The sequence below is a fragment of the Lethenteron reissneri genome, unplaced genomic scaffold (assembly GCF_015708825.2).
Source record: "Lethenteron reissneri isolate LAM-NWPU_2019-01 unplaced genomic scaffold, ASM1570882v1 scaffold_1638, whole genome shotgun sequence".
NCBI lineage: Eukaryota > Metazoa > Chordata > Hyperoartia > Petromyzontiformes > Petromyzontidae > Lethenteron > Lethenteron reissneri.
The window spans coordinates 2,154,619-2,181,859 of NW_026891375.1; the positions used below are offsets into that span (position 1 = coordinate 2,154,619).

The following is a 27,241-nucleotide window of genomic DNA, read 5'->3' on the forward strand; positions in this document are numbered from 1 at the left end:
TGTAAGAGGTACTGGTGTGTGTGTGTGACGGTGTGTGTGTGACACTGGTGTGTGTGTGACTGTGTGTGTGTGGTGTGTGTGTGTGGTGTGTGTGTGTGGTGTGTGTGTGTGTGACTGGTGTGTGTGTGTGTGACTGTGTGTGTGTGACTGTGTGTGTGTGACTGTGTGTGTGATACTGTGTGTGACTGTGTGTGTGACTGTGTGTGTGTGATACTGTGTGTGTGTGGAGTCTGTGTGACTGTGTGTGTGGAGTGTGTGTGTGACTGTGTGTGTGTGTGACTGTTTGTGTGTGTGTGACCGTGTGTGTGTGACTGGTGTGTGTGTGTGAGGCTGTTTGTGTGTGTGACTGGTGTGTGTGTGTGAGGCTGTTTGTGTGTGTGACTGTGTGTGTGTGTGTGACCGTGTGTGTATGACTGGTGTGTGTGTGTGTGACTGTGTGTGTGTGATACTGTGTGTGTGGGGAGTCTGTGTGACTGTGTGTGGAGTGTGTGTGTGACTGTGTGTGTGACTGTGTGTGACCGTGTGTGTGACCGTGTGTGTGTGACTGGTGTGTGTGTGTGTGTGACTGTGTGTGTGACTGGTGTGTGTGTGTGAGACTGGTGTGTGTGTGTGTGAGATTGGTGTGTGTGTGACTGTGTGTGTGTGTGTGACTGTGTGTGTGTGACTGTGTGACTGGTGTGTGTGTGTGACACTGGTGTGTGTGTGTGTGACTGTGTGTGTGTGAATGTGTGACTGTGTGTGTGTGACTGGTGTGTGTGTGAGACTGGTGTGTGTGTGAGACTGGTGTGTATGTGACTGTGTGTGTGTGACTGTGTGTGTGAGACTGTGTGTGTGAGACTGTGTGTGTGACTGTGTGTGTGTGACACTGCTGTGTGTGTGACACTGCTGTGTGTGTGACACTGGTGTGTGTGTGTGTGTGGTGTGTGTGTGTGTGTGACTGTGTGTGTGTGGTGTGTGTGACTGTGTGTGTGACTGTGTGTGTGACTATGTGTGAGACTGTGTGTGTGTGTGATACTGTGTGTGTGTGACTGTGTGTGTGTGGTGTGTGTGTGACTGTGTGTGTGTGTGACTGTGTGTGTGACTGTGTGTGTGTGACTGTTGTGTGTGTGTCTGTGTGCGTGACTGTGTGTGTGCGTGACTGTATGTGTGTGACTGTGTGACTGTGTGTGTGTGAGCCGGTGTCCGCGTGTCGCCAGTCCAGTGTGCGTGCTAACCACTCCACCACCGTGGACACACACACACACATTTATACTTATAAACAATCAGTGACAAATTAATATCGATCAAAGGAGGACGTCCAAACGAATTTACTCTGCGCGACGCGTGGAAAAACCAATATCGCCCATCGCCTATTGTGTCTCAATTGTGCGGGCTGCCTACAGGTGACATTGCGTGTCCTCCACAGATGCTGCCCTCATACAGCCCCGAATACTCCCACCACCACCACCACCCACCACCCACCACCACCCACCACCCACCATCACCACCACCATCCCCACCATCACCACCACCACCATCACCACCACCATCACCACCCACCACCACCCACCACCACCATCACCACCACCTACGCCACCACCCACCACCACCATCACCACCACCCACCACCACCACCACCCACCACCCACCACCCACCACCACCCACCACCCACCACCACCCACCACCACCATCACCACCACCCACCACCACCACCACCCACCACCCACCACCCACCACCACCCACCACCCACCACCCACCACCACCCACCACCCACCACCCACCACCACCCACCACCCACCACCACCACCCACCACCCAACACCACCACCCACCACCACCACCACCACCACCACCACCACCCACTACCACCACCAGCAATGATTGCGTTGTGTCAGGGTGTCAGGGTGGCAGAGTGGCAGGGTGGCAGGGTGGCAAGGTGGCAGAGTGGCTGGGTGGCAGGGTGGCAGGGTGGCAGGGTGGCAGAGTGGCTGGGTGGCAGGGTAGCAGAGTGGCAGGGTGGTTGGGTGGCTGGGTGGCTGGGTGGCAGGGTGGCAGGGTGGCAGAGTGTCAGAGTGGCAGGGTGGCAGGGTGGCAGGGTGGCAGGGTGGCAGAGTGTCAGAGTGGCAGGGTGGCAGGGTGGCAGAGTGGCTGGGTGGCAGAGTGGCAGAGTGGCAGGGTGGCAGGGTGGCAGGGTGGCAGAGTGGCAGGGTGGCAGGGTGGCAGGGTGGCAGGGTGGCAGAGTGGCAGGGTGGCAGGGTGGCAGGGTGGCAGAGTGGCAGGGTGGCAGGGTGGCAGAGTGGCAGGGTGGCAGGGTGGCAGGGTGGCAGGGTGGCAGGGTGGCTGGGTGGCAGGGTGGCAGGGTGGCAGAGTGGCAGGGTGGCAGGGTGGCAGAGTGGCAGGGTGGCAGGGTGGCAGAGTGGCAGGGTGGCAGAGTGGCAGGGTGGCAGGGTGGCAGAGTGGCAGAGTGGCAGGGTGGCAGAGTGGCAGAGTGGCAGGGTGGCAGAGTGGCAGAGTGGCAGGGTGGCAGAGTGGCAGGGTGGCAGAGTGGCAGAGTGGCAGAGTGGCAGGGTGGCAGGGTGGCAGGGTGGCAGAGTGGCTGGGTGGCAGGGTGGCAGAGTGGCAGGGTGGCAGGCTGGCAGGGTGGCAGAGTGGCAGGGTGACAGGGTGGCAGGGTGGCAGAGTGGCAGAGTGGCAGAGTGGCTGGGTGGCAGGGTGGCAGGGTGGCAGGGTGGCAGGGTGGCAGGGTGGCAGGGTGGTGTGGTGGCAGAGTGGCAGAGTGGCAGAGTGGCAGGGTGGCAGAGTGGCAGGGTGGCAGGGTGGTGTGGTGGCAGAGTGGCAGGGTGGTTGGGTGGCTGGGTGGTGGTAGTGCAGTGGCAACACTCGTGACGTCTCGCAGCAAAGAGAGACCCCTGGCTTTGATCCAGCAGTGGATTGATCACGGCTGACAACGACGACGATGGTGGTGGTGATGGTGATGGTGGTGATGGTGGTGGTGATGGTGGTGGTGATGGTGGTGGTGGTGGTGATGGTGGTGGTGATGGTGGTGGTGGTGGTGGTGATGGTGGTGGTGATGGTGGTGGTGGTGGTGATGGTGGTGGTGATGGTGGTGGTGATGGTGGTGATGGTGGTGATGGTGGTGGAGATGATGATGGTGGTGGTGATGGTGGTGATGGTGGTGGTGGTGATGGTGGTGATGGTGATGGTGGTGATGGTGGTGGTGGTGATGGTGGTGGTGATGGTGGTGGTGATGATGGTGGTGATGGTGGTGATGGTGGTGGAGATGATGATGGTGGTGGTGATGGTGGTGATGGTGGTGGTGGTGATGGTGGTGATGGTGATGGTGGTGATGGTGGTGGTGGTGATGGTGGTAGTGGTGATGGTGGTGGTGGTGATGGTGGTGGTGATGGTGGTGGTGGTGGTGATGATGATGATGGTGGTGGTGGAGATGATGATGGTGGTGGTGGTGATGGTGGTGGTGGTGGAGATGATGATGGTGGTGGTGGTGGTGGTGATGGTGGTGGTGCTGATGGTGGTGGTGGAGATGATGATAGTGGTGGTGATGGTGATGATGATGATGGTGGAGATGATGATGGTGGTGGTGATGGTGGTGATGGTGGTGATGGTGGTGGTGATGGTGGTGGTGGTTGTGGTGGTGGTTGTGGTGGTGGTTGTTGTGGTTGTGGTGGTGGTGGTTGTGGTGGTGGTGGTTGTGGTGGTGGTTGTGGTGGTGGTGGTTGTGGTGGTGGTTGTGGTGGTTGTGGTGGTGGTTGTGGTGGTTGTGGTGGTGGTGGTTGTGGTGGTGGTCATCGCGCACGCCACGGTGACGAGCGAGCGCTTCAGAAGGTGAACACCACGAGGGTGCCGTCCACGCTGGTACAGAGAGGGGCTTTTCCGGCTCCCCAGCGTGCTAAGAAGACGTGCTGCACATCACCGCCATGTGTGTGGTACATGGCGTGCTCCAGCCGGAGCCGCGCATTGAGCAGGCCCCTGAACACTGGAAGCTCCACAGAGCAGCCGTCAGTGTCGCCTTCCAGCATCTTTTTCCTCGTTCTGTAACACCGCCATCTTCGCCTGAGCACAGGCGAAGTTGGCGAGGTCATGGCGCTTGTTAGCCAGGTAAGAGAGAGTGGAGAGGGTGGGGGGAGAGGAATACTGTAGGGGGGAGAGAGAGAAAACCAGGGAGAGACAGACAGACAGAGATAAAGAGAGGGAGGGGAGGGGGGAGATACCGAGAGAGAGAGAGGATAATGAGGGAGTCTGAGCGAGAGTGGAGATGTAGATATGGACAGAGTGGAGAGGGGAGAGAGACAGCCACGCAGGGAGGGGAGATTGGGGGTGTGTGTGTGTGGGGGGGGGGGAGCACAGTAGAGAGAGCGCAGAGAGTGTGTATGGAGGTAGGAGAGGGGGGTGGGTGAGAGAGAGAGCGAGAGAGAGAGTTAAAGAGAGAGTGTGTGTATATGGAGGTAGGAGAGGGGGGTGGGTGAGAGAGAGAGAGCGAGAGAGAGAGTTAAAGAAAGAGCGCAGAGTGTGTGTGTGTATGGAGGTAGGAGAGGTGGGTGGGTGAGAGAGAGAGAGCCACAGTGGAGAGCTAAAGAGAGAGCGCAGAGAGAGAGAGTGTGTATGGAGGTAGGAGGTAGGAGAGGGGGGTGGGTGAGAGAGAGAGCGAGAGAGAGTTAAAGAGAGAGTGTGTGTGTGTATGGAGGCAGGAGAGGTGGGTGGGTGAGAGAGAGAGCCACAGTGGAGAGCTAAAGAGAGAGCGCAGAGAGAGAGTGTGTATGGAGATAGGAGATGGGGTAGGTGAGAGAGAGAGCCACAGTGGAGAGCTAAAGAGAGAGCGCAGAGAGAGAGTGTGTATGGAGGCAGGAGATGGGGTAGGTGAGAGAGAGAGAGCGCAGAGAGGGAGAGTGTGTGTAGGGAGGCAGGAGAGGTGGGTGGGTGAGAGAGAGAGTCACACTGGAGAGCTAAAGAGAGAGCGCAGAGAGAGAGAGAGTGTGTATGGAGGCAGGAGATGGGGTAGGTGAGAGAGAGAGCGCAGAGAGGGAGAGTGTGTGTAGGGAGGCAGGAGAGTGGGGAGAGAGGGGGGGGGGGAGAGGGAAACTCGTCTAAACTGTGTCGGAATCTCTCTCACACTCTCTCTGAGCCAATGGGGCACGGCGCGGTTCTGAACAGAGACGTGAAATGCCCGAGTGAGTCGGCCGGTAGATTTTGACAACGGCACCCCCCCCCCGTCTCACCCCCCCCCCCCCGTCTCACCCCCCCCCCCCCGTCTCACCCCCCGTCTCACCCCCCCCCTCCGTCTCACTCCCTCCCCCTCACTCTCTCGTCAGCCTCCACCTCATCCCAACACCCCCACCCCCAACTGCGCACCAGACCTTAGCTGCACCGCCGTGTAGGTTGTGCTGCATACTTTTCTCTCTCTCTCTCTATGGGTGTTGTGCGTGAGTGATGTGGTGAGTGATGTTGCTGTGTGTGTGTAAGAGGCTGGTGTGTGTGTGACTGTGTGTGTGTGATACTGTGTGTGACTGTGTGTGTGACTGTGTGTGTGTGACTGTGTGTGTGTGACTGTGTGTGACTGTGTGTATGTGTGTATGTGTGTGTGACTGTGTGTGTGTGACTGTGTGTGTGTGATACTGTGTGTGTGTGGAGTCTGTGTGACTGTGTGTGTGGAGTGTGTGTGTGACTGTGTGTGTGACTGTTTGTGTGTGTGTGTGATACTGTGTGTGTGTGGAGTCTGTGTGACTGTGTGCGTGGAGTGTGTGTGTGACTGTGTGTGTGTGACTGTGTGACCGTGTGTGTGTGACTGGTGTGTGTGTGTGAGACTGGTGTGTGTGTGACTGTGTGTGTGACTGGTGTGTGTGTGTGACTGTGTGTGTGACTGGTGTGTGTGTGTGATACTGTCTGTGTGTGGAGTCTGTGTGATTGTGTGTGGAGTGTGTGTGTGACTGTGTGTGTGTGACCGTGTGTGTGTGACTGGTGTGTGTGTGACTGGGGTGTGTGTGTGTCTGTGTGGGTGTGACTGTGTGTGTCTGTGTGTGTGACTGTGTGTGTGTGTGACTGGTGTGTGTGTGTGAGGCTAGTGTGGTGTGTGTGTGTGACTGGTGTGTGTGTGTGATACTGTGTGTGTGACTGTGTGTGTGTGTGGAGTCTGTGTGACTGTGTGTGTGGAGTGTGTGTGTGTGACTGTGTGTGTGTGACCGTGTGTGTGTGACTGGTGTGTGTGTGTGAGTGACTGGTGTGTGTGTGAGACTGGTGTGTGTGTGTGTGTGAGATTGGTGTGTGTGTGACTGTGTGTGTGTCTGTGTGTGTGACTGTGTGTGTGTGACTGTGTGTGTGTGACTGTGTGTGTGTGTGACTGTGTGTGTGTGATACTGGTGTGTGTGTGTGACTGTGTGTGTGTGACTGTGTGTGTGACTGTGTGTGTGTGACTGTGTGTGTGTGACTGGTGTGTGTCTGTGTGACGGTGTGTGTGTGTAAGAGGTACTGGTGTGTGTGTGTGACGGTGTGTGTGTGACACTGGTGTGTGTGTGACTGTGTGTGTGTGGTGTGTGTGTGTGGTGTGTGTGTGTGGTGTGTGTGTGTGTGACTGGTGTGTGTGTGTGTGACTGTGTGTGTGTGACTGTGTGTGTGTGACTGTGTGTGTGATACTGTGTGTGACTGTGTGTGTGACTGTGTGTGTGTGATACTGTGTGTGTGTGGAGTCTGTGTGACTGTGTGCGTGGAGTGTGTGTGTGACTGTGTGTGTGTGACTGTGTGACCGTGTGTGTGTGACTGGTGTGTGTGTGTGAGACTGGTGTGTGTGTGACTGTGTGTGTGACTGGTGTGTGTGTGTGACTGTGTGTGTGACTGGTGTGTGTGTGTGATACTGTCTGTGTGTGGAGTCTGTGTGATTGTGTGTGGAGTGTGTGTGTGACTGTGTGTGTGTGACTGTGTGTGTGACTGTGTGTGTGTGACTGTGTGTGTGTGACTGGTGTGTGTCTGTGTGACGGTGTGTGTGTGTAAGAGGTACTGGTGTGTGTGTGTGACGGTGTGTGTGTGACACTGGTGTGTGTGTGACTGTGTGTGTGTGGTGTGTGTGTGTGGTGTGTGTGTGTGGTGTGTGTGTGTGTGACTGGTGTGTGTGTGTGTGACTGTGTGTGTGTGACTGTGTGTGTGTGACTGTGTGTGTGATACTGTGTGTGACTGTGTGTGTGACTGTGTGTGTGTGATACTGTGTGTGTGTGGAGTCTGTGTGACTGTGTGCGTGGAGTGTGTGTGTGACTGTGTGTGTGTGACTGTGTGACCGTGTGTGTGTGACTGGTGTGTGTGTGTGAGACTGGTGTGTGTGTGACTGTGTGTGTGACTGGTGTGTGTGTGTGACTGTGTGTGTGACTGGTGTGTGTGTGTGATACTGTCTGTGTGTGGAGTCTGTGTGATTGTGTGTGGAGTGTGTGTGTGACTGTGTGTGTGTGACCGTGTGTGTGTGACTGGTGTGTGTGTGACTGGGGTGTGTGTGTGTCTGTGTGGGTGTGACTGTGTGTGTCTGTGTGTGTGACTGTGTGTGTGTGTGACTGGTGTGTGTGTGTGAGGCTAGTGTGGTGTGTGTGTGTGACTGGTGTGTGTGTGTGATACTGTGTGTGTGACTGTGTGTGTGTGTGGAGTCTGTGTGACTGTGTGTGTGGAGTGTGTGTGTGTGACTGTGTGTGTGTGACCGTGTGTGTGTGACTGGTGTGTGTGTGTGAGTGACTGGTGTGTGTGTGAGACTGGTGTGTGTGTGTGTGTGAGATTGGTGTGTGTGTGACTGTGTGTGTGTCTGTGTGTGTGACTGTGTGTGTGTGACTGTGTGTGTGTGACTGTGTGTGTGTGTGACTGTGTGTGTGTGATACTGGTGTGTGTGTGTGACTGTGTGTGTGTGACTGTGTGTGTGACTGTGTGTGTGTGACTGTGTGTGTGTGACTGGTGTGTGTCTGTGTGACGGTGTGTGTGTGTAAGAGGTACTGGTGTGTGTGTGTGACGGTGTGTGTGTGACACTGGTGTGTGTGTGACTGTGTGTGTGTGGTGTGTGTGTGTGGTGTGTGTGTGTGGTGTGTGTGTGTGTGACTGGTGTGTGTGTGTGTGACTGTGTGTGTGTGACTGTGTGTGTGTGACTGTGTGTGTGATACTGTGTGTGACTGTGTGTGTGACTGTGTGTGTGTGATACTGTGTGTGTGTGGAGTCTGTGTGACTGTGTGTGTGGAGTGTGTGTGTGACTGTGTGTGTGTGTGACTGTTTGTGTGTGTGTGACCGTGTGTGTGTGACTGGTGTGTGTGTGTGAGGCTGTTTGTGTGTGTGACTGGTGTGTGTGTGTGAGGCTGTTTGTGTGTGTGACTGTGTGTGTGTGTGTGACCGTGTGTGTATGACTGGTGTGTGTGTGTGTGACTGTGTGTGTGTGATACTGTGTGTGTGGGGAGTCTGTGTGACTGTGTGTGGAGTGTGTGTGTGACTGTGTGTGTGACTGTGTGTGACCGTGTGTGTGACCGTGTGTGTGTGACTGGTGTGTGTGTGTGTGTGACTGTGTGTGTGACTGGTGTGTGTGTGTGAGACTGGTGTGTGTGTGTGTGAGATTGGTGTGTGTGTGACTGTGTGTGTGTGTGTGACTGTGTGTGTGTGACTGTGTGACTGGTGTGTGTGTGTGACACTGGTGTGTGTGTGTGTGACTGTGTGTGTGTGAATGTGTGACTGTGTGTGTGTGACTGGTGTGTGTGTGAGACTGGTGTGTGTGTGAGACTGGTGTGTATGTGACTGTGTGTGTGTGACTGTGTGTGTGAGACTGTGTGTGTGAGACTGTGTGTGTGACTGTGTGTGTGTGACACTGCTGTGTGTGTGACACTGCTGTGTGTGTGACACTGCTGTGTGTGTGTGTGTGGTGTGTGTGTGTGTGTGACTGTGTGTGTGTGGTGTGTGTGACTGTGTGTGTGACTGTGTGTGTGACTATGTGTGAGACTGTGTGTGTGTGTGATACTGTGTGTGTGTGACTGTGTGTGTGTGGTGTGTGTGTGACTGTGTGTGTGTGTGACTGTGTGTGTGACTGTGTGTGTGTGACTGTTGTGTGTGTGTCTGTGTGCGTGACTGTGTGTGTGCGTGACTGTATGTGTGTGACTGTGTGACTGTGTGTGTGTGAGCCGGTGTCCGCGTGTCGCCAGTCCAGTGTGCGTGCTAACCACTCCACCACCGTGGACACACACACACACATTTATACTTATAAACAATCAGTGACAAATTAATATCGATCAAAGGAGGACGTCCAAACGAATTTACTCTGCGCGACGCGTGGAAAAACCAATATCGCCCATCGCCTATTGTGTCTCAATTGTGCGGGCTGCCTACAGGTGACATTGCGTGTCCTCCACAGATGCTGCCCTCATACAGCCCCGAATACTCCCACCACCACCACCACCCACCACCCACCACCACCCACCACCCACCATCACCACCACCATCCCCACCATCACCACCACCACCATCACCACCACCATCACCACCCACCACCACCCACCACCACCATCACCACCACCTACGCCACCACCCACCACCACCATCACCACCACCCACCACCACCACCACCCACCACCCACCACCCACCACCACCCACCACCCACCACCCACCACCACCCACCACCACCATCACCACCACCCACCACCACCACCACCCACCACCCACCACCCACCACCCACCACCACCCACCACCCACCACCCACCACCACCCACCACCACCACCACCCACCACCACCCACCACCACCACCCACCACCCAACACCACCACCCACCACCACCACCACCACCACCACCACCACCCACTACCACCACCAGCAATGATTGCGTTGTGTCAGGGTGTCAGGGTGGCAGAGTGGCAGGGTGGCAGGGTGGCAGGGTGGCAGAGTGGCTGGGTGGCAGGGTGGCAGGGTGGCAGGGTGGCAGAGTGGCTGGGTGGCAGGGTAGCAGAGTGGCAGGGTGGTTGGGTGGCTGGGTGGCTGGGTGGCAGGGTGGCAGGGTGGCAGAGTGTCAGAGTGGCAGGGTGGCAGGGTGGCAGGGTGGCAGGGTGGCAGAGTGTCAGAGTGGCAGGGTGGCAGGGTGGCAGAGTGGCTGGGTGGCAGAGTGGCAGAGTGGCAGGGTGGCAGGGTGGCAGGGTGGCAGAGTGGCAGGGTGGCAGGGTGGCAGGGTGGCAGGGTGGCAGAGTGGCAGGGTGGCAGGGTGGCAGGGTGGCAGAGTGGCAGGGTGGCAGGGTGGCAGAGTGGCAGGGTGGCAGGGTGGCAGGGTGGCAGGGTGGCTGGGTGGCAGGGTGGCAGGGTGGCAGAGTGGCAGGGTGGCAGGGTGGCAGAGTGGCAGGGTGGCAGGGTGGCAGAGTGGCAGGGTGGCAGAGTGGCAGGGTGGCAGGGTGGCAGAGTGGCAGAGTGGCAGGGTGGCAGAGTGGCAGAGTGGCAGGGTGGCAGAGTGGCAGAGTGGCAGGGTGGCAGAGTGGCAGGGTGGCAGAGTGGCAGAGTGGCAGAGTGGCAGGGTGGCAGGGTGGCAGGGTGGCAGAGTGGCTGGGTGGCAGGGTGGCAGAGTGGCAGGGTGGCAGGCTGGCAGGGTGGCAGAGTGGCAGGGTGACAGGGTGGCAGGGTGGCAGAGTGGCAGAGTGGCAGGGTGGCAGAGTGGCAGAGTGGCTGGGTGGCAGGGTGGCAGGGTGGCAGGGTGGCAGGGTGGCAGGGTGGCAGGGTGGTGTGGTGGCAGAGTGGCAGAGTGGCAGAGTGGCAGGGTGGCAGAGTGGCAGGGTGGCAGGGTGGTGTGGTGGCAGAGTGGCAGGGTGGTTGGGTGGCTGGGTGGTGGTAGTGCAGTGGCAACACTCGTGACGTCTCGCAGCAAAGAGAGACCCCTGGCTTTGATCCAGCAGTGGATTGATCACGGCTGACAACGACGACGATGGTGGTGGTGATGGTGATGGTGGTGATGGTGGTGGTGATGGTGGTGGTGATGGTGGTGGTGGTGGTGATGGTGGTGGTGATGGTGGTGGTGGTGGTGGTGATGGTGGTGGTGATGGTGGTGGTGGTGGTGATGGTGGTGGTGATGGTGGTGGTGATGGTGGTGATGGTGGTGATGGTGGTGGAGATGATGATGGTGGTGGTGATGGTGGTGATGGTGGTGGTGGTGATGGTGGTGATGGTGATGGTGGTGATGGTGGTGGTGGTGATGGTGGTGGTGATGGTGGTGGTGATGATGGTGGTGATGGTGGTGATGGTGGTGGAGATGATGATGGTGGTGGTGATGGTGGTGATGGTGGTGGTGGTGATGGTGGTGATGGTGATGGTGGTGATGGTGGTGGTGGTGATGGTGGTAGTGGTGATGGTGGTGGTGGTGATGGTGGTGGTGATGGTGGTGGTGGTGGTGATGATGATGATGGTGGTGGTGGAGATGATGATGGTGGTGGTGGTGATGGTGGTGGTGGTGGAGATGATGATGGTGGTGGTGGTGGTGGTGATGGTGGTGGTGCTGATGGTGGTGGTGGAGATGATGATAGTGGTGGTGATGGTGATGATGATGATGGTGGAGATGATGATGGTGGTGGTGATGGTGGTGATGGTGGTGATGGTGGTGGTGATGGTGGTGGTGATGGTGGTGATGGTAATGATGATGATGATGGTGGTGATGGTGATGGTGGTGACGGTGGTGATGGTGGTGGTCATTGTTGGTGTAATTACTGCGCTGACCCAATGGCTCCCTCCCTGCCTCCCCCACCGAGTAGGAGGAGGAGGAGGTGGGGGGCCTGTGGGGGTCTCTCCGTTTCCAGACTTTGGCTCTTGGCCAACACGGGGGGTGGGTGGGTGGTGGTGTGGGGTGGGGGAAGGAGGTGGTGGAGGGGAGAAGGCCGAGAAGGAGGAGGGGGGGGGGCGAGGTGGAGGGGGGGGGGCGAGGAGGAGGAGGAGGGGGGGGCGAAGAGGAGGGGGGGGCGAGAAGGAGGAGTGGGGGGCGAGGAGGAGGAGGGGGTGGGGGGTGGAAGGCCGAGGAGGAGTGGGGGCAAGGAGGAGGGGGGGGGCGAGGAGGAGGGGTGGGGGAAGGCCGAGGTGAGGAGGGGGGGGGGCGAGGTGGAGGGGGGGGCGAGGTGGAGGGGGGGGCGAGGAGGAGGGCTGGGGGAAGGCCGAGGAGGAGGGGGGGGTAGTTCAGCGTTGCGTGGCGCAAAAAATAACCAAATGAAGAGAGAAGTGAGAGCACCCAGTTTTTTTAGGTGAAGGAGCGACGGACGGGGGGCGGGCGGGCCCCTCCCCCCAGCCCCCCCCAGCCCCCCACTTTGTTGTTGTTGATATTTATTTACGCGCGTGCCCGTGGGGAACCCTCGCGACCCCAACGTCGCGGGCGCTTAATGGCGAACGCCACGGCGGGGTGGAGTGATGGGGCTGGTTTGGCGAGATCGTGCGATCGTGCGTTCGTGTGGTGCGTTCGTACGTTCGTGTGTACATGTGTACGTGCGTTCGTACGTTCGTGTGTACGTGCGTACGTGCTTTCGTGGTGCGTTCGTACGTTCGTGTGAATGTGCGTACGTGCTTTCGTGGTGCGTTCGTACGTTCGTGTGTGCGTGCGTACGTGCGATCGTGTTGTGCGTTCGTACGTTCGTGTGTGCGTGCGTACGTGCTTTCGTGGTGCGTTCGTACGTTCGTGTGTACGTGCGTACGTGCTTTCGTGGTGCGTTCATACGTGTGTTCGTACGTACGTGTGTTCATACGTAGGTGCTTTCGTAGTGCGTTCGTACGTCCGTTTCGTGCATAGTCAGGGTCGCGAAATGGAGCCCACGTGCCTCCTGGACACCGGGCTAGGAGATGTTGACTACCTCGCCTGGTTTGCAGGAGGTCGTGGGTTTGATCCCGACCCTGACGCCTGCTGTATATTTGGAGTTTGCGTGTCTCTTTCTCATCATCATCATCACGGTGGCTAGGAGATGTTGACTACCTCGCCTGGTCTGCAGCAGGAGGTCGTGGGTTTGATCCTGACCCTGACATCTGCTGTTTTATTTGGAGTTTGCGTCTCTCTCTCTCTTTGATTCTCTCCCCGTTGTCGCGTGGATTTGTCTTCGGCTCCTCCGGTTGTCCCCTCCGCGTTTCGAATCGTCGTCACGCGTTCAGAACGTCTGGGTCACCACGCGTTTAAGCCACTTTCATTGAGCTGTCGTCATTTGCGATGGCCGGGGTCGCATTTGCAGAAAGAGATCGACGCAGCGTGCTCAGCGGTGGGCACTTACACCCGGCAAAATAACCAATGAAATAAATAGTTCGTAGTTGACTTCAAAGGCTCCGTTTCGATTTAAAGCTTCTTTCGTGACTGCAGGGATTCATCTTCTTGGTTCTTTCGGTAAAGTCATCACGTAGAATGTAAATAATAAAATAATACACATTAAACATAATAAAATCACGTCGTGAGAATTGTATTTTATTATGTTTTATTATTATTTTATTATTTACATTCTACGTGATGACTTTACCGAAAGAACCAAGAAGATTCAAAGGCTCCGTCGCAAAGGAGACGGAGCCATTGACTCGACTCTATCGAGCGAGCGAGCGAGCGGGAGCCAGGCGCGTGGTCACACTGCAGCACGGTGAGATGTGGTTTGAGGGCGGATTGTGGATGCCTTCATCCAGCAGTTGATAGAACACGGCCACGGCTGCCGCCTCTAATGACGATAATGACTTCGTGATGGGTTGTGCGCGTGGTTGAACGGGCTCCATACCATAGCAGTAGGTTTTTACCCTTTAAACTGGTACAAAACTGACACCTTCATACGAGGCATCATGTTTGCAATAACCACAACACAAGCAGTCAAAATGCAAACAAAAAGAAACAACTCTGATGATGATAATGATATGCACTGTCCTTGAAGTTGATTGGTCCACACCCGAGACAGCTTTTCTTAGAGCCTAGTCTCCATTGGTGTTGGACCAGATGACGCCAAAAGGCGTACAACTCAAAGGCAGTGCACTATCAGAGTATTGAGAGCTCGGGGAAGCATTTACACTATGAGACATCCTTTACCAGTGGCAAAATATAGTAGTAGGTTTTTACCCTTTAAACTGGTACAAAACTGACACCTTTATACAAGGCATCATGTTTGCAATAACCACAACACAAGCAGTGTCGTGGTTATTGTTTTGTTTTTGTTGTTGCATTTTGACTGCTTGTGTTGTGGTTATTGCAAACATGATGCCTTGTATAAAGGTGTCAGTTTTGTACCAGTTGAAAGGGTAAAAACCTACTACTATATTTTGCCTACTGGTAAAAGAGATGTCTCATAGTGGGCTCCATGCCGTGCGTGAGAAATTCCGAGTATTCCTCCGGTGACGTTGGAAGGCGAAATAATGAAAGGAAATTAGCACGCTTACATCAATTAATTTCAGAGCTCTCTCTCCCCTCTCTCTCCCTCTCCCCTCTCTCTCTCTCTGTCTCGCGCTTGGCCCGTTGGAGTGAATTAGGCTCAGTTCGTTTGCTGTTGAACAGCGGTGGAGTTGGGGCTTCGTACGCGGAGGGTCGCGGCGTTTTTTTGATGGGACAGATTTGGGTTGAGGGAGTGTGATGTTTGTCGGTGGTGGGGTGGGTGAATGAACGAGTGTCTCGGTGGCTGGGCTGGTTGGAGAGTGTGGTGGGTGGGTGAGTGGGTGAGTGAGGGACTGGGTAGGTGTGTGACTGGGTGGGTGAGTGAATGTGTCAACGAGTGAGTGGCTGACTAAGGGAGTGAGTACGTAATGAGTGAGTGGGTGGGTGAGTGGGTGGGTGAGTGACTGGGTGGGTGAGTGACTGGGTGGGTGAGTGACTGGGTGGGTGAGTGACTGGGTGGGTGAGTGAATGGGTGGGTGAGTGAATGTGTAAATGAGTGAGTGGCTGGCTGGCTAAGGGAGTGAGTACGTAATGAGTGAGTGGGTGATTGGGTGGGTGGGTGAGTCAGTAGGTGAGTGGATAAGTGAGTGGCTGGGTGATTGGGTGGGTGAGTGAGTGGGTGAGTGGATAAGCGAGTGGGTGGGTGAGTGAGTGAGTGAGTGACTGGGTGGGTGTGTGAGTGACATGGTGGGTGAGTGACTGGGTGGGTGAGTGACTGTGTAAACGAGTGAGTGGCTGGCTGCGTAAGGGGAGTGAGTACGTAATGAGTGAGTGGGTTACTGGTTGGGTGGGTTAGTGAGTGGGTGGATGAGTGAGTGACTGGATGGGTGAGTGACATTGTGGGTGAGTGACATGGTGGGTGAGTGACTGGGTGTGTGAGTGAATGGGTGGGTGAGTGAATGGGTGGGTGAGTGACTGGGTGGGTGAGTGAATGGGTGGGTGAGTGAATGTGTAAATGAGTGAGTGGCTGGCTGGCTAAGGGAGTGAGTACGTAATGAGTGAGTGGGTGATTGGGTGGGTGGGTGAGTCAGTAGGTGAGTGGATAAGTGAGTGGCTGGGTGATTGGGTGGGTGAGTGAGTGGGTGAGTGGATAAGCGAGTGGGTGGGTGAGTGAGTGAGTGAGTGACTGGGTGGGTGTGTGAGTGACATGGTGGGTGAGTGACTGGGTGGGTGAGTGACTGTGTAAACGAGTGAGTGGCTGGCTGCGTAAGGGGAGTGAGTACGTAATGAGTGAGTGGGTTACTGGTTGGGTGGGTTAGTGAGTGGGTGGATGAGTGAGTGACTGGATGGGTGAGTGACATTGTGGGTGAGTGACATGGTGGGTGAGTGACTGGGTGTGTGAGTGAATGGGTGGGTGAGTGAATGGGTGGGTGAGTGACTGGGTTGGTTTATTACTAGGTGGGTGAGTGAATGTGTAAACGAGTGAGTGGCTGACTAAGGGAGTGAGTACGTAATGAGTGAGTGGGTGGGTGAGTGAGTGAGTGACTGGGTGGGTGAGTGACTGGGTGGGTGAGTGAGTGGGTGGGTGAGTGAGTGGGTGGATGAGTAAATGTGTAAATGAATGTCTGGCTGGCTAAGGGAGTGAGTACGTAATGAGTGAGTGGGTGATTGAGTGGGTGGGTGACTGGGTGGGTGAGTGACTGGGTGGGTGAGTGACTGGGTGGGTGAGTGACTGGGTGGGTGAGTGAGTGGGTGGGTGAGTGAGTGGGTGGATGAGTAAATGTGTAAATGAATGTCTGGCTGGCTAAGGGAGTGAGTACGTAATGAGTGAGTGGGTGATTGAGTGGGTGGGTGACTGGGTGGGTGAGTGACTGGGTGGGTGAGTGGGTGGGTGGGTGGGTGAGTGGGTGAATGTGTAAATGAGTAAGTGGGTGATTGGGTGGGTCAGGCCCCACCTCTGAGCTGCTGGGTAGCTGTTTTGTCACAAGCGACCCTGCCCATCGCAAATGATGTCAGCTCAAACAATTGGCGGCTTATTGTCATTATCATCATCGTCATGTGGACATTCATAGCAACATCCAAATACTCTAAACGCGTAAAGACAAACAGAGACCCACAGATGCATCTAGATGAATAGAGACCCATAGAGATACATAGAGACCCACAGAGACACTTAGAGATCCACAGAGACACACAGAGACCCATAGAGACACATCGAGATGAGTAGAGACCCATGGAGATGAATAGAAACCCATAGAGACCCACAGAAACACACAGAGACCCATAGAGATACATCGAGATGAGTAAAGACCCATGGAGATGAATAGAAACCCATAGAGACCCACAGACACACACAGAGACCCATAGAGATACATCGAGATGAGTAGAGACCCATGGAGATGAATAGAAACCCATAGAGACCCACAGAAACACACAGAGACCCACAGAGACACATCGAGATGAGTAGAGACCCATGGAGATGAATAGAAACCCATAGAGATCCACAGAGTCACACAGAGACCCACAGAGACACATAGAGACTCATAGAGATACATCGAGATGAATAGAGACCCATGGAGATGAATAGAAACCCATAGAGACCCACAGAAACACAGAGACCCACAGAGACACATCGAGATGAGTAAAGATCCATGGAGATTAATAGAAACCCATAGAGATCCACAGAGTCACACAGAGACCCCCAGAAACACATCGAGACACATAGAGACCCATAGAGATAAATAGAGACCCACAGAATTCCAAAGTTCATGTATTAGGTATAGCCTTGTGAGCCATTCGGCTCTTGAATCGGGTGCAACCGCAACAAACAAAAAGCAAAAACATGAACAAGAAACATCTTAAAGTGACTATGTGCAAACAGAAAATCCAAAAAAAGACAGCAAAATTACCGTACACTGTGTGCAAATATCCCAGTGGGATGCAAGTCAAACAACAACAACAACAACCACAAGACAACTTAGATTAAGGCAATCAGTCTAACTCTGTACTACAACAAACAAACATGGCCAAACCAAAAAACTTTTCTAAAATCACCAAAATAAAGCCATAAAAGAGACACATAGTTGAGACTCATAGACCAGAGGTTGCAAACGGGTTGTGATTCCTTACCCGTACCCGGCCGCACCAGGGTTACAAACGGATACCCGTACCCTACCCGTACCCGGCCGGGTATCGGGTAGGGTACGGGTAGCCGATTGCGACCTCTGGGATGAAGCCATGTTGCAGGCGCGGGTGGGTTGATTCTAGGAACTTGAATTGTGAGAAGAGACAAGACGTTGGGAAATAAGTGACAAACGGTGACTCACCAGTGACTCACGGCCTACCCGTACCCGTACCCGGCCGCACCAGGGTCGCAAACGGGTACCCGTACCCGGCCGGGTACGGGTAGCCGGGTATCGGGTAGGGTACGGGTATCGGGTACCCGATTGCGACCTCTGCCATAGACTAAACTGAAATTAAACTATTTTTAAAATCCTTTATATTAAGTTCACTTGCTTGCTTGCGTGCTTACGACCGTGCAAATCTTTTTTTAACCCACTTCCCGTGATCCAATCGAGCTGACATTTTGCACACAGACTCGATGTGCGTGACAATTTATTTTCGTGAAATTTTTTTCTCCAAAAGCTTACACTTTTTAGGAAAAAAAAATGTAATTACCAATTGCTTAATGGTGGCAAGCAATCATCTGACCCATAGGTGGCAGCCATCTCAAGCCAGAGGACGAGAGGACTCGAGCCGCCACGCATATAAAGGATTTATAGTGAAAAACTTTGTTTTTACGGGTTAATTTTTTATTGTGCCAGGTAAGGTCCCACTGAGTTGCTGGTGTAGGTCAGAAGCGACCCTGCCCATCGCAAATGATTGCAGCTCAACCAAATGACGACTTATCATCGTCATCATCGTCATCACGTGGAAATGTGTAGAGCACTTAGCCAAATGCTCTAAACGCATGACGTTCATTGGAAATGTTGGGGGGGGGGGGAACCGGAGGACGGGTAGAAAAAAAATCCACGTGACCGTGGTGAGAGAGAGAGATGAGAAACCGCAAACTCCAAAAATACAGCAGCAGCAGGCATCGTCAGGGTCGGGATTGAACTCACGACCTCCTGTACACCAGGCGAGGTAGTTAACATCTCCTAGCTACTGTGATGATGATGAGAGAGAGTTGAGACACCGCAAACTCCAAAAATACAGCAGCAGGCATCGTCAGGATCGGGATTGAACTCACGACCTCCTGTGTAAACCCACGACCTCCTGTGTACCAGGCGAGGTAGTTAACATCTCATAGCTACTGTGATGATGATGAGAGAGAGAGAGACACACGCAAACTCCAAAAATACAGCAGCAGGCATCGTCAGGGTCGGGATTGAACTCACAACCTCCTGTACACCAGGCGAGGTAGTCAACATCTCCTAGCCACCGTGATGATGAGAGAGAGAGAGACACGCAGACTCCAAATCTACAGCAGCAGGCATCGTCAGGATCGGGATCGAACCCACGACCTCCTGTGTAAACCCACGACCTCCTGTGTAGCAGGCGAAGTAGTTAACATCTCCTAGCTACTGTGATGATGATGAGAGAGAAAGATGAGACACTGCAAATTCCAAAAATACAGCAGCAGGCATCGTCAGGATCGGGATCGAACCCACGACCTCCTGCACACCAGGCGAAGTAGTCAACATTTCCTAGCCACCGTGATGATGAAGAGAGAGACACGCAAACTCCAAATATACAGCAGGCATCGTCAGGGTTGGGATCGAACCCACGACCTCCTGTGTACCAGGCGAGGTAGTCGACATCTAACCACTGCGGGTGCTGGCCAACCACCCCCTCGTGTGCCGTGCCGGCCTTAACAGGTGCTCGCTAACAGCACTTGCCCCGACAGTTTTTGAGGGCTACACGGGGGACCTTTGTCTGTGTCTACCTTCATAGTTGCTGCTTCTCGCTACTAACAGCACTTGCCCCAGCAATCTGTTACAGGCTACACGGGGGATCTTTGTCTGTGTCTATCTTCACAGGTGCTGCTACTCGCTACTGACAGCACTTGCCCCACACAGTCTGTTGAGGCTACACGGGGGATCTTTGTCTGTGTCTACCTTCACAGGTGCTGCTGCTACTCGCTACTAACAGCACTTGCCCCAGCAGTCTGTTGAGGCTACACGGGGGATTTTTGTCTGTGTCTACCTTCATAGGTGCTGCTGCTACTCGCTACTAACAGCACTTGCCCCAGCAGTCTGTTGAGGCTACACGGGGGATCGTTGTCTGTATCTACCTTCATAGATGCTGCTGCTATTCGCTACTAACAGCACTTGCCCCAGCAGTCTGTTGAGGCTACACGGGGGATCTTTGTGTCTACCTTCATAGCTGCTGCTACTCGTTACTAACAGCACTTACCCCACCCAGTCTGTTGAGGCTACACGGGGGATTTTTGTCTGTGTCTACCTTCATAGCTGCTGCTGCTACTCGCTACTAACAGCACTTGCCCCAGCAGTCTGTTGAGGCTACACGGGGGATCTTTGTGTCTCACGCACGCACGCACAGCAAAGCCCCCAGGGGGGTAGCCGTGACTAATTACAGAGCCGCAAATAACTCTGAGGGTTCCTGGCCCCACTTTTCCCTCTGTGTTGGATTCTGGTCTTTCATAACGAGAGAGAGAGATGGGGTGGGGTGGAAGTTGTGGTTCGTGTGGGTTGAAGGGGTTTTACTGTAACCGTGTGTGTCTGGTGGTGCATCAACAGCAGTCGTGGTGATGATTATCATCATGGTGATGATGATGGTGATGTTGTTGATGATGATGGTAATGATGGTGGTGATGATGATGGTGATGATGGTGATGATGATGATGGTGGTGGTGATGGTGATGATGATGATGGTGGTGATGGTGGTGATGATGGTGATGATGATGATGGTGGTGATGATGATGGTGGTGATGGTGATGATGGTGATGATGGTGATGATGATGGTGATGATGATGATGGTGGTGATGATGATGATGATGGTCGTGGTGATGATGGTGGTGATGATGGTGATGATGATGGTCATGATGATGATGGTGGTGATGATGGTGGTGATGATGGTGGTGATGATGATGGTGATGATGATGGTGAAGATGATGGTGATGATGATGGTGGTGATGATGATGGTGATGATGATGGTGGTGATGATGGTGATGATGGTGATGATGATGATGGTGGTGATGATGATGGTGGTGATGATGGTGGTGATGATGATGATGGTGGTGGTAATGATGGTGATAATGGTAATGATGGTGATGGTGGTGATGGTGGTGATGATGATGATGGTGGTGATGATGGTGGTGATGATGGTGGTGGTAATGATGGTGATAATGGTAATGATGGTGATGATGATGGTGGTGATGATGATAGTGATGGTGATAGTAATGATGATGATGGTGAAGATGATGGTGATGAAGATGATGGTGATGATGATGATGGTGATGATGGTGATAATGATGGTGATGATGATGGTGATGATGATGATGGTGGTGATGATGGTGGTGATGATGGTGGTGATGATGATGGTGATGATGATGGTGAAAATGATGGTGATGATGATGGTGGTGATGATGATGGTGATGATGATGGTGGTGATGATGATGGTGATGATGATGATGATGGTGGTGATGATGATGGTGATGATGGTGGTGATGATGATGATGGTAATGATGGTGATAATGGTAATGATGATGATTATGATGGTGATGATGATGGTGGTGATGATGATGATGATTATGATGGTGATTATGATGGTGATGATGATGGTGATGATGATGATGGTATCAGCCCACTTTGTTGAGCCATCACTTGTGATCGCCAGATCGCTTCTGACAACAACAAAAGACAGCTAAGTGGGTGGGGCCCCTTACCTGGTTACAATAAAGAAATACTAGTTTAGTAGTTTTAGTTTATGGGTCTCTATGCATCTCTGTTGATCTCTATTCGTCTCTGTGGGTATCTACTTGTCTCTATGTGTCTCCGTGTGTCTCTGTGGGTCTCTGTGGGTCTCTGTGTGTCTCTGTGGGTCTCTGAAGGTCTCTGTGGGTCTCTATGGGTATCTGTGTTGCTGTGGGTCTCTATGGGTCTCTGGGTCTCGATGTGTCTCTTTGAGTCTCTATCTATCTCGATGGGTTTATATTGGTCTCTGTGGGTCTCTGTGTATTTTTGGGTCTCAATATGTCTCTATGGGTCTTTGTGTGTCTCTATGTCTCTCTGTGGGTCTCTATGGGGGTGTCTGTGTGTCTCTGTGGGTCTCTGTGTGTCTTTTTGTGTCTCTTTGTGTCTCTGTGTGTCTCTATGGGTCCCTGTGCGCCTCTATGTGTCTCTGTGGGTCTCTGTGTGTCTCTTTGTGTCTCTATGTCTCTCTGTGTGTCTCTGTGGGTCCCTGTGTGCCTCTATGTGTCTCTGTGGGTCTCTGTGTGTCTCTGTGGGTCTCTATGGGTATCTGTGTGTCTCTATGGGTTTATGTGTGTCTCTGTGGGTCTCTGTGTGTCTCTTTGTGTCTCGATGTCTTTGTGTGTCTCTATGGGTCCCTGTGTTCCTCTATGTGTCTCTGTGTCTCTGTGGGTCTCTATGGGTATATGTGTGTCTCTGGGTTTCAGTGTGTCTCTGTGGGTCTCTGTGTGTTTCTTTGTGTCTCGATGTCTCTCTGCGTGTCTCTGTGTGTCCCTGTGCGTTCAGTGTATTTGGCTACTGCTATTAAACAGTAATATAAATATATTTTAAGATTTCGTATTTCGGGGTGATGGGTGAAGGTGAGTTTGGAGGGGGTGGTGGTGGCGGGGGGTGGTGGTGGTTAAGGGGTGGATTGAGGGTGCGTCCCGTAACCCTCCCGAGCGTACGGAGTCAGCCAAGCGTCAAATGGGCGCGACTCTGTGTAATTAAATTGGTGTGCACAGACACACAGAGACACACAAATACAGAGATCATCATCACACCACCCCTCCCTCCCATGGGTGGAAAAAACACGATTTTTTCAGCGGCAGGCATCGGGTTTTTTTCTTTAATACAATTAAACCCGATTTCGGGGAATTAAAACCTGGTCTAATGAATACGAAACTCTGATCCAAGGCTCAGGCTGCTTCCTCGTCGGTGCTGCTATCGTACTCGGGGGGGGGGGGGGCGTCGGGCACGGGGTAGTCGTAGAATGCGGCGGGCAGGTTGGTCTTGATGAACACGAGCTTAAATTTCGACTTAAAGCTTTCGTGACTGCAGGGATTCATCTTCTTGGTTCTTTCGGTAGAGTCACGTAGAATGGAAATAATAAAAAAAAACATAATAAAATAATATAACAATTTTTGGAATGTATTATTTTAATTATTTTATTATTAAAACGAAACATAATAAAATAATATAATATTTTATTATGTTTTATTTTTATTATTTTATTATTTCCATTCGACGTGACTTTACCGAAAGAACCAAGAAGATGAACACGAGCTTCTCCTCCACAATCGTGGGCACTGCCAGTGAAGTTCCTTAGCTTGGAATGGATGAAGCCCATCGTTGAGAAGTTGGCAAAGTGCGGTTCTGAAAATTAGAACCAATTAAACCGGATTTCTCCCAATCTCAGATGATCGGGTTTAATATAAAAAGACACCATTGGAACCTCATTTGCCAGTAAAAAATATAATAATTGTTTTTTTTTACCCTTCTATCTGGCAACAAAACTGACACCTTTTTTTTTACAAGGAGTCATGTTTACATAGACCACAATACCTGCAGTCATAATGCAAACAAAACACATAACTTTGATAATGTATGCACTGTCCTTGAAGTTGGAGCTCTAAGGAAAGCTGTCTCGGGTGTGGACCAATCAACTTCAAGGATAGTGCATACATTATCAGAGTTGTGTTTTTTGTTTGCATTATGACTGCAGGTATTGTGGTCTATGCAAACATGACTCCTTGTAAAAAAGGTGTCAGTTTTGTTGCCAGATAGAAGGGTAAAAAAACAATTATCAATAGCAATGTTAAACGTGTTGTTGTTGGTTGTTGTTGTTCGGAGAAATGACCTGACCTAAGATGTCATGTTGCCGCCACTACGACCTGACAATGTTGGCACCGCCAGGCAGGGAGAGAAAAGTGGAAACGGCAAATGATGAAATGTGCGGTGGACACACCAGCTGCTAATGCTGCTGCTGCTGCTGCCCATGGATTGTGATGACGACGATGATGATGATGACGATGCACTGCACTATACACTACACTGTTATACACTACACTGTTATACACTACACTGTTATACACTACACTGTTATACACTACACTTTACATTACTATAAACTACACTATTATATACTACGCTATACACTACACTACTATACACTACACTATACACTACACTATACACTACAATATTATACACTACACTATACACTACACTATACACAACACTATACACTACTATACACTACACTATACACTACTATACACTACTATACACTACGCTATACACTACACTATACACTATACACTACACTATACACTACACTATACACAACACTATACACTACTATACACTACACTATACACAACACTATACACTACTATACACTACACTATACACTACACTATACACTACACTATACACTATACACTACTATACACTACACTATACACTACTATACACTACTATACACTACATTATACACTACTATACACTACACTATACACTACACTATACACTACTATACACTACTATACACTACATTATACACTACTATACACTACACTATACACTACACTATACACTACACTATATACTACACTATACACTACACTACTATACATTACACTATACACTACACTATACACTACACTACACTACACACTACATTATACACTACACTATACACTACACACTACACTATACACTACACTATACACTACACACTACACTATACACTACACTATACACTACACTATACACTACGATGAGGTGCCACTACCAGAGCAAATCAACAAATGACGAAAGGTGCAGCGATATCTGCCCACGGATCGCGACGACGACGACGACGATGATGATGATGATGATGATCGTGACGATGATGATGGTGATGTTGTTGTTTTGATGTTGTTGTTTATGTTGTTGTTGTTGTTTCATAGGCATGGAGGATGGTGCAGACGTCGCGACAAGCGACGGGCACCTGCAGAGCGGAGGGGAGGATCAGGTGCCACGTGACCCGGTGAGGCATTCTTTAACCACACACACGTGGTGGTGGTGGTGGTGGTTGTGGGTGGTGGTGGTGGTTGTGGGTGGTGGTGGTGGTTGTGGGTGGTGGTGGTTGGTTGGTGGTGGGTGGTTGGTGGTGGTTGGTGGTTGGTTGGTTGGTGGTGGAGGTTGGTTGGTGGGTAGTGTATAGTGTAGTGTATAGTGTAGTGTACAGTAGTGTATAGTGTAGTGTATAGTGTAGTGTATAGTGTAGTGTACAGTAGTGTATAGTGTAGTGTATAGTGTATAGTGTAGTGTATAGTGTAGTGTATAGTGTAGTGTATAGTAGTGTATAGTGTAGTGTATAGTGTAATGTATAGTATTGTATAGTGTATAGCGTAGTGTATAGTGTAGTGTATATTGCACCCGAAAGCGCAGTATACATGGCCAGCCAAACGCCGCTGCCGCCGCAACTACAACCGGAATTTGTGTGACAGCCCCAGGTGACCTCTGCCTTTGCCTCGTGTGTGTCTGTGTGTGTGTGCGTGTGTGTGCGTGCGTGTGTGCGTGTGTGCGTGCGTGCGCGTGCATGTGTGTGTGTGCGCGCGCGTGTGTGTGTGTGCGTATGTGTGTGCGTGTGCGTGTGTGTGCGTGCGCGTGTGTGTGTGCATGCGTGTGCGTGCGTGTGCACGTATCCAGGCCGACGCTATCCTATCGCGGGTGGCGCTGAGCGGGGCACCGTCCGGCGCCGCCTGGCAAGATCACCACCGGCTGGCGGCACGCCGGTTCCTCTCCGACGGCAGCCAGCGCCTGCTGGTGGTCTACGTGGACGCCGCGGCTGGCGACGTCCGTCTCTCGGCCTCCGTGCCCTCTCACGTACGTCGGCCTGCCGTGCGTGCCGTGCGTGCGTCCGTTTGGATGTCCGTCTCTTCGTCCGTCCGTCCGTTTTTCTTTCTCTCGGTTTGTCTGTCTGTCCGCAATGACCTGGGTCTGTGTGGTGACTCAGGCTACCTCGCCTGGTACGCAGGAGGTCGTGGGTTCGATCTCGACCCTGACGATGCCTGCTGCTGTAGATTTGTAGTTTGCGTGTCTCTCTCTCTCATCATCATCGTCATCATCACGGTGGCTAGGAGATGTTGACTACCTCGCCTGCTATACAGGAGGTCGTGGGTTCGATCCCGACCTTGATGCCATGGTGGCTAGGAGATGTTGACTACCTCGCCTGGTATGCAGGAGGTCGTGGGTTCGATCCCGACCCTGACGCCTGCTGCTGCTGTAGATTTGGAGTCTGCGTCTCTCTTTCTCTCGTCATCATCATCATCATCATCACGGTGGCTATGAGATGTTGACTACCTCGCGTGGTGTACAGGAGGTCGTGGGTTCGATCTCGACCCTGACGACGCCTGCTGCATATTTGGAGTCTGCGTCTCTCTTTTTCTCTCCCCGTGGTCCTTCGGTTTTTTCAACTCCACATTTAGGATAGACGTCACGCGTTTAAGAGTATTTGACTACTGCTAGATATTTCCACGTGATGATAAGTAATTGCAAGATAGCTGAGCTATCATTTGTGATGGTCGGGTACGCGTCTGTAAAAGATCGACAGCTCAGTGCAACCTTACCTGGTAAGATGGAGGTACTCTGCAAACCTACCGGCTACCTTCAGCGATTTGTTCATGAATCCATCCAGATATCTAAACACAGACACAACTTCAACCGAGATGATGAGTGCAAACTGAGCAATGATTGGAAGGACGTTATTAAGCAGGTAAAGTCTTAACTGACTGTGATGTTTCCATCCTACCTGCCTATGTCAGCTGTTGTTTTTGACTCTCTGTGTGCCTCTCTCTTAGATCTCTCATGCTCACATATTCTTTGAAATGCACTCTCATGCCTTTGTATTGCACTCTCATGCTCATATGTCCTTTGTATTGCACTCTCATACTGACAGGCCCTATGGATTGCACCCGTTGGGTTGCACTCCCTTGTCGAAGAGGCCCCTCTCCTCCTATCTTACAGTTACATGTTAATCTCTCACATTAACATCATGCTAATCTCTCACATTAACATCATGCTAATCTCTCACATTAACATCATGCTAATCTCTCACATTAACATCATGCTAATCTCTCACATTAACATCATGCTAATCTCTCACATTAACATCATGCTAATCTCTCACATTAACATCATGCTAATCTCTCACATTCACATCACGCTAATCTCTCACATTAACATCATGCTAATCTCTCACATTAACATCATGCTAATCTCTCACATTAACATCATGCTAATCTCTCACATTACCATCACGCTAATCTCTCACATTAACATCATGCTAATCTCTCACATTAACATCATGCTAATCTCTCACATTAACATCATGCTAATCTCTCACATTAACATCATGCTAATCTCTCACATTAACATCATGCTAATCTCTCACATTAACATCATGCTAATCTCTCACATTACCATCACGCTAATCTCTCACATTAACATCATGCTAACCTCTCACATTAACATCATGCTAATCTCTCACATTAACATCACGCTAATCTCTCACATTAACATCACGCTAATCTCTCACATTCACATCGTGCTAATCTCTCACATTAACATCATGCTAATCTCTCACATTAACATCACGCTAATCTCTCACATTAACATCACGCTAATCTCTCACATTAACATCACGCTAATCTCTCACATTAACATCATGCTAATCTCTCACATTAACATCATGCTAATCTCTCACATTACCATCACGCTAATCTCTCACAT

General features: G+C 52.0%; 1 protein-coding gene across 1 annotated transcript in view; it reads left to right on the plus strand.

The window, feature by feature from the left end:
* Positions 1 to 27,241, plus strand: part of LOC133362958 (antifreeze protein Maxi-like) — a 196,354-nt gene that overhangs the window by 149,369 nt on the left and 19,744 nt on the right. Inside the window, exons 2-3 of the mRNA XM_061581935.1 lie at positions 24,415 to 24,494; positions 25,160 to 25,336. Of these exons, the coding sequence (XP_061437919.1) occupies positions 24,415 to 24,494; positions 25,160 to 25,336 (257 nt within the window). The remainder of the gene's footprint in view (positions 1 to 24,414; positions 24,495 to 25,159; positions 25,337 to 27,241) is intronic.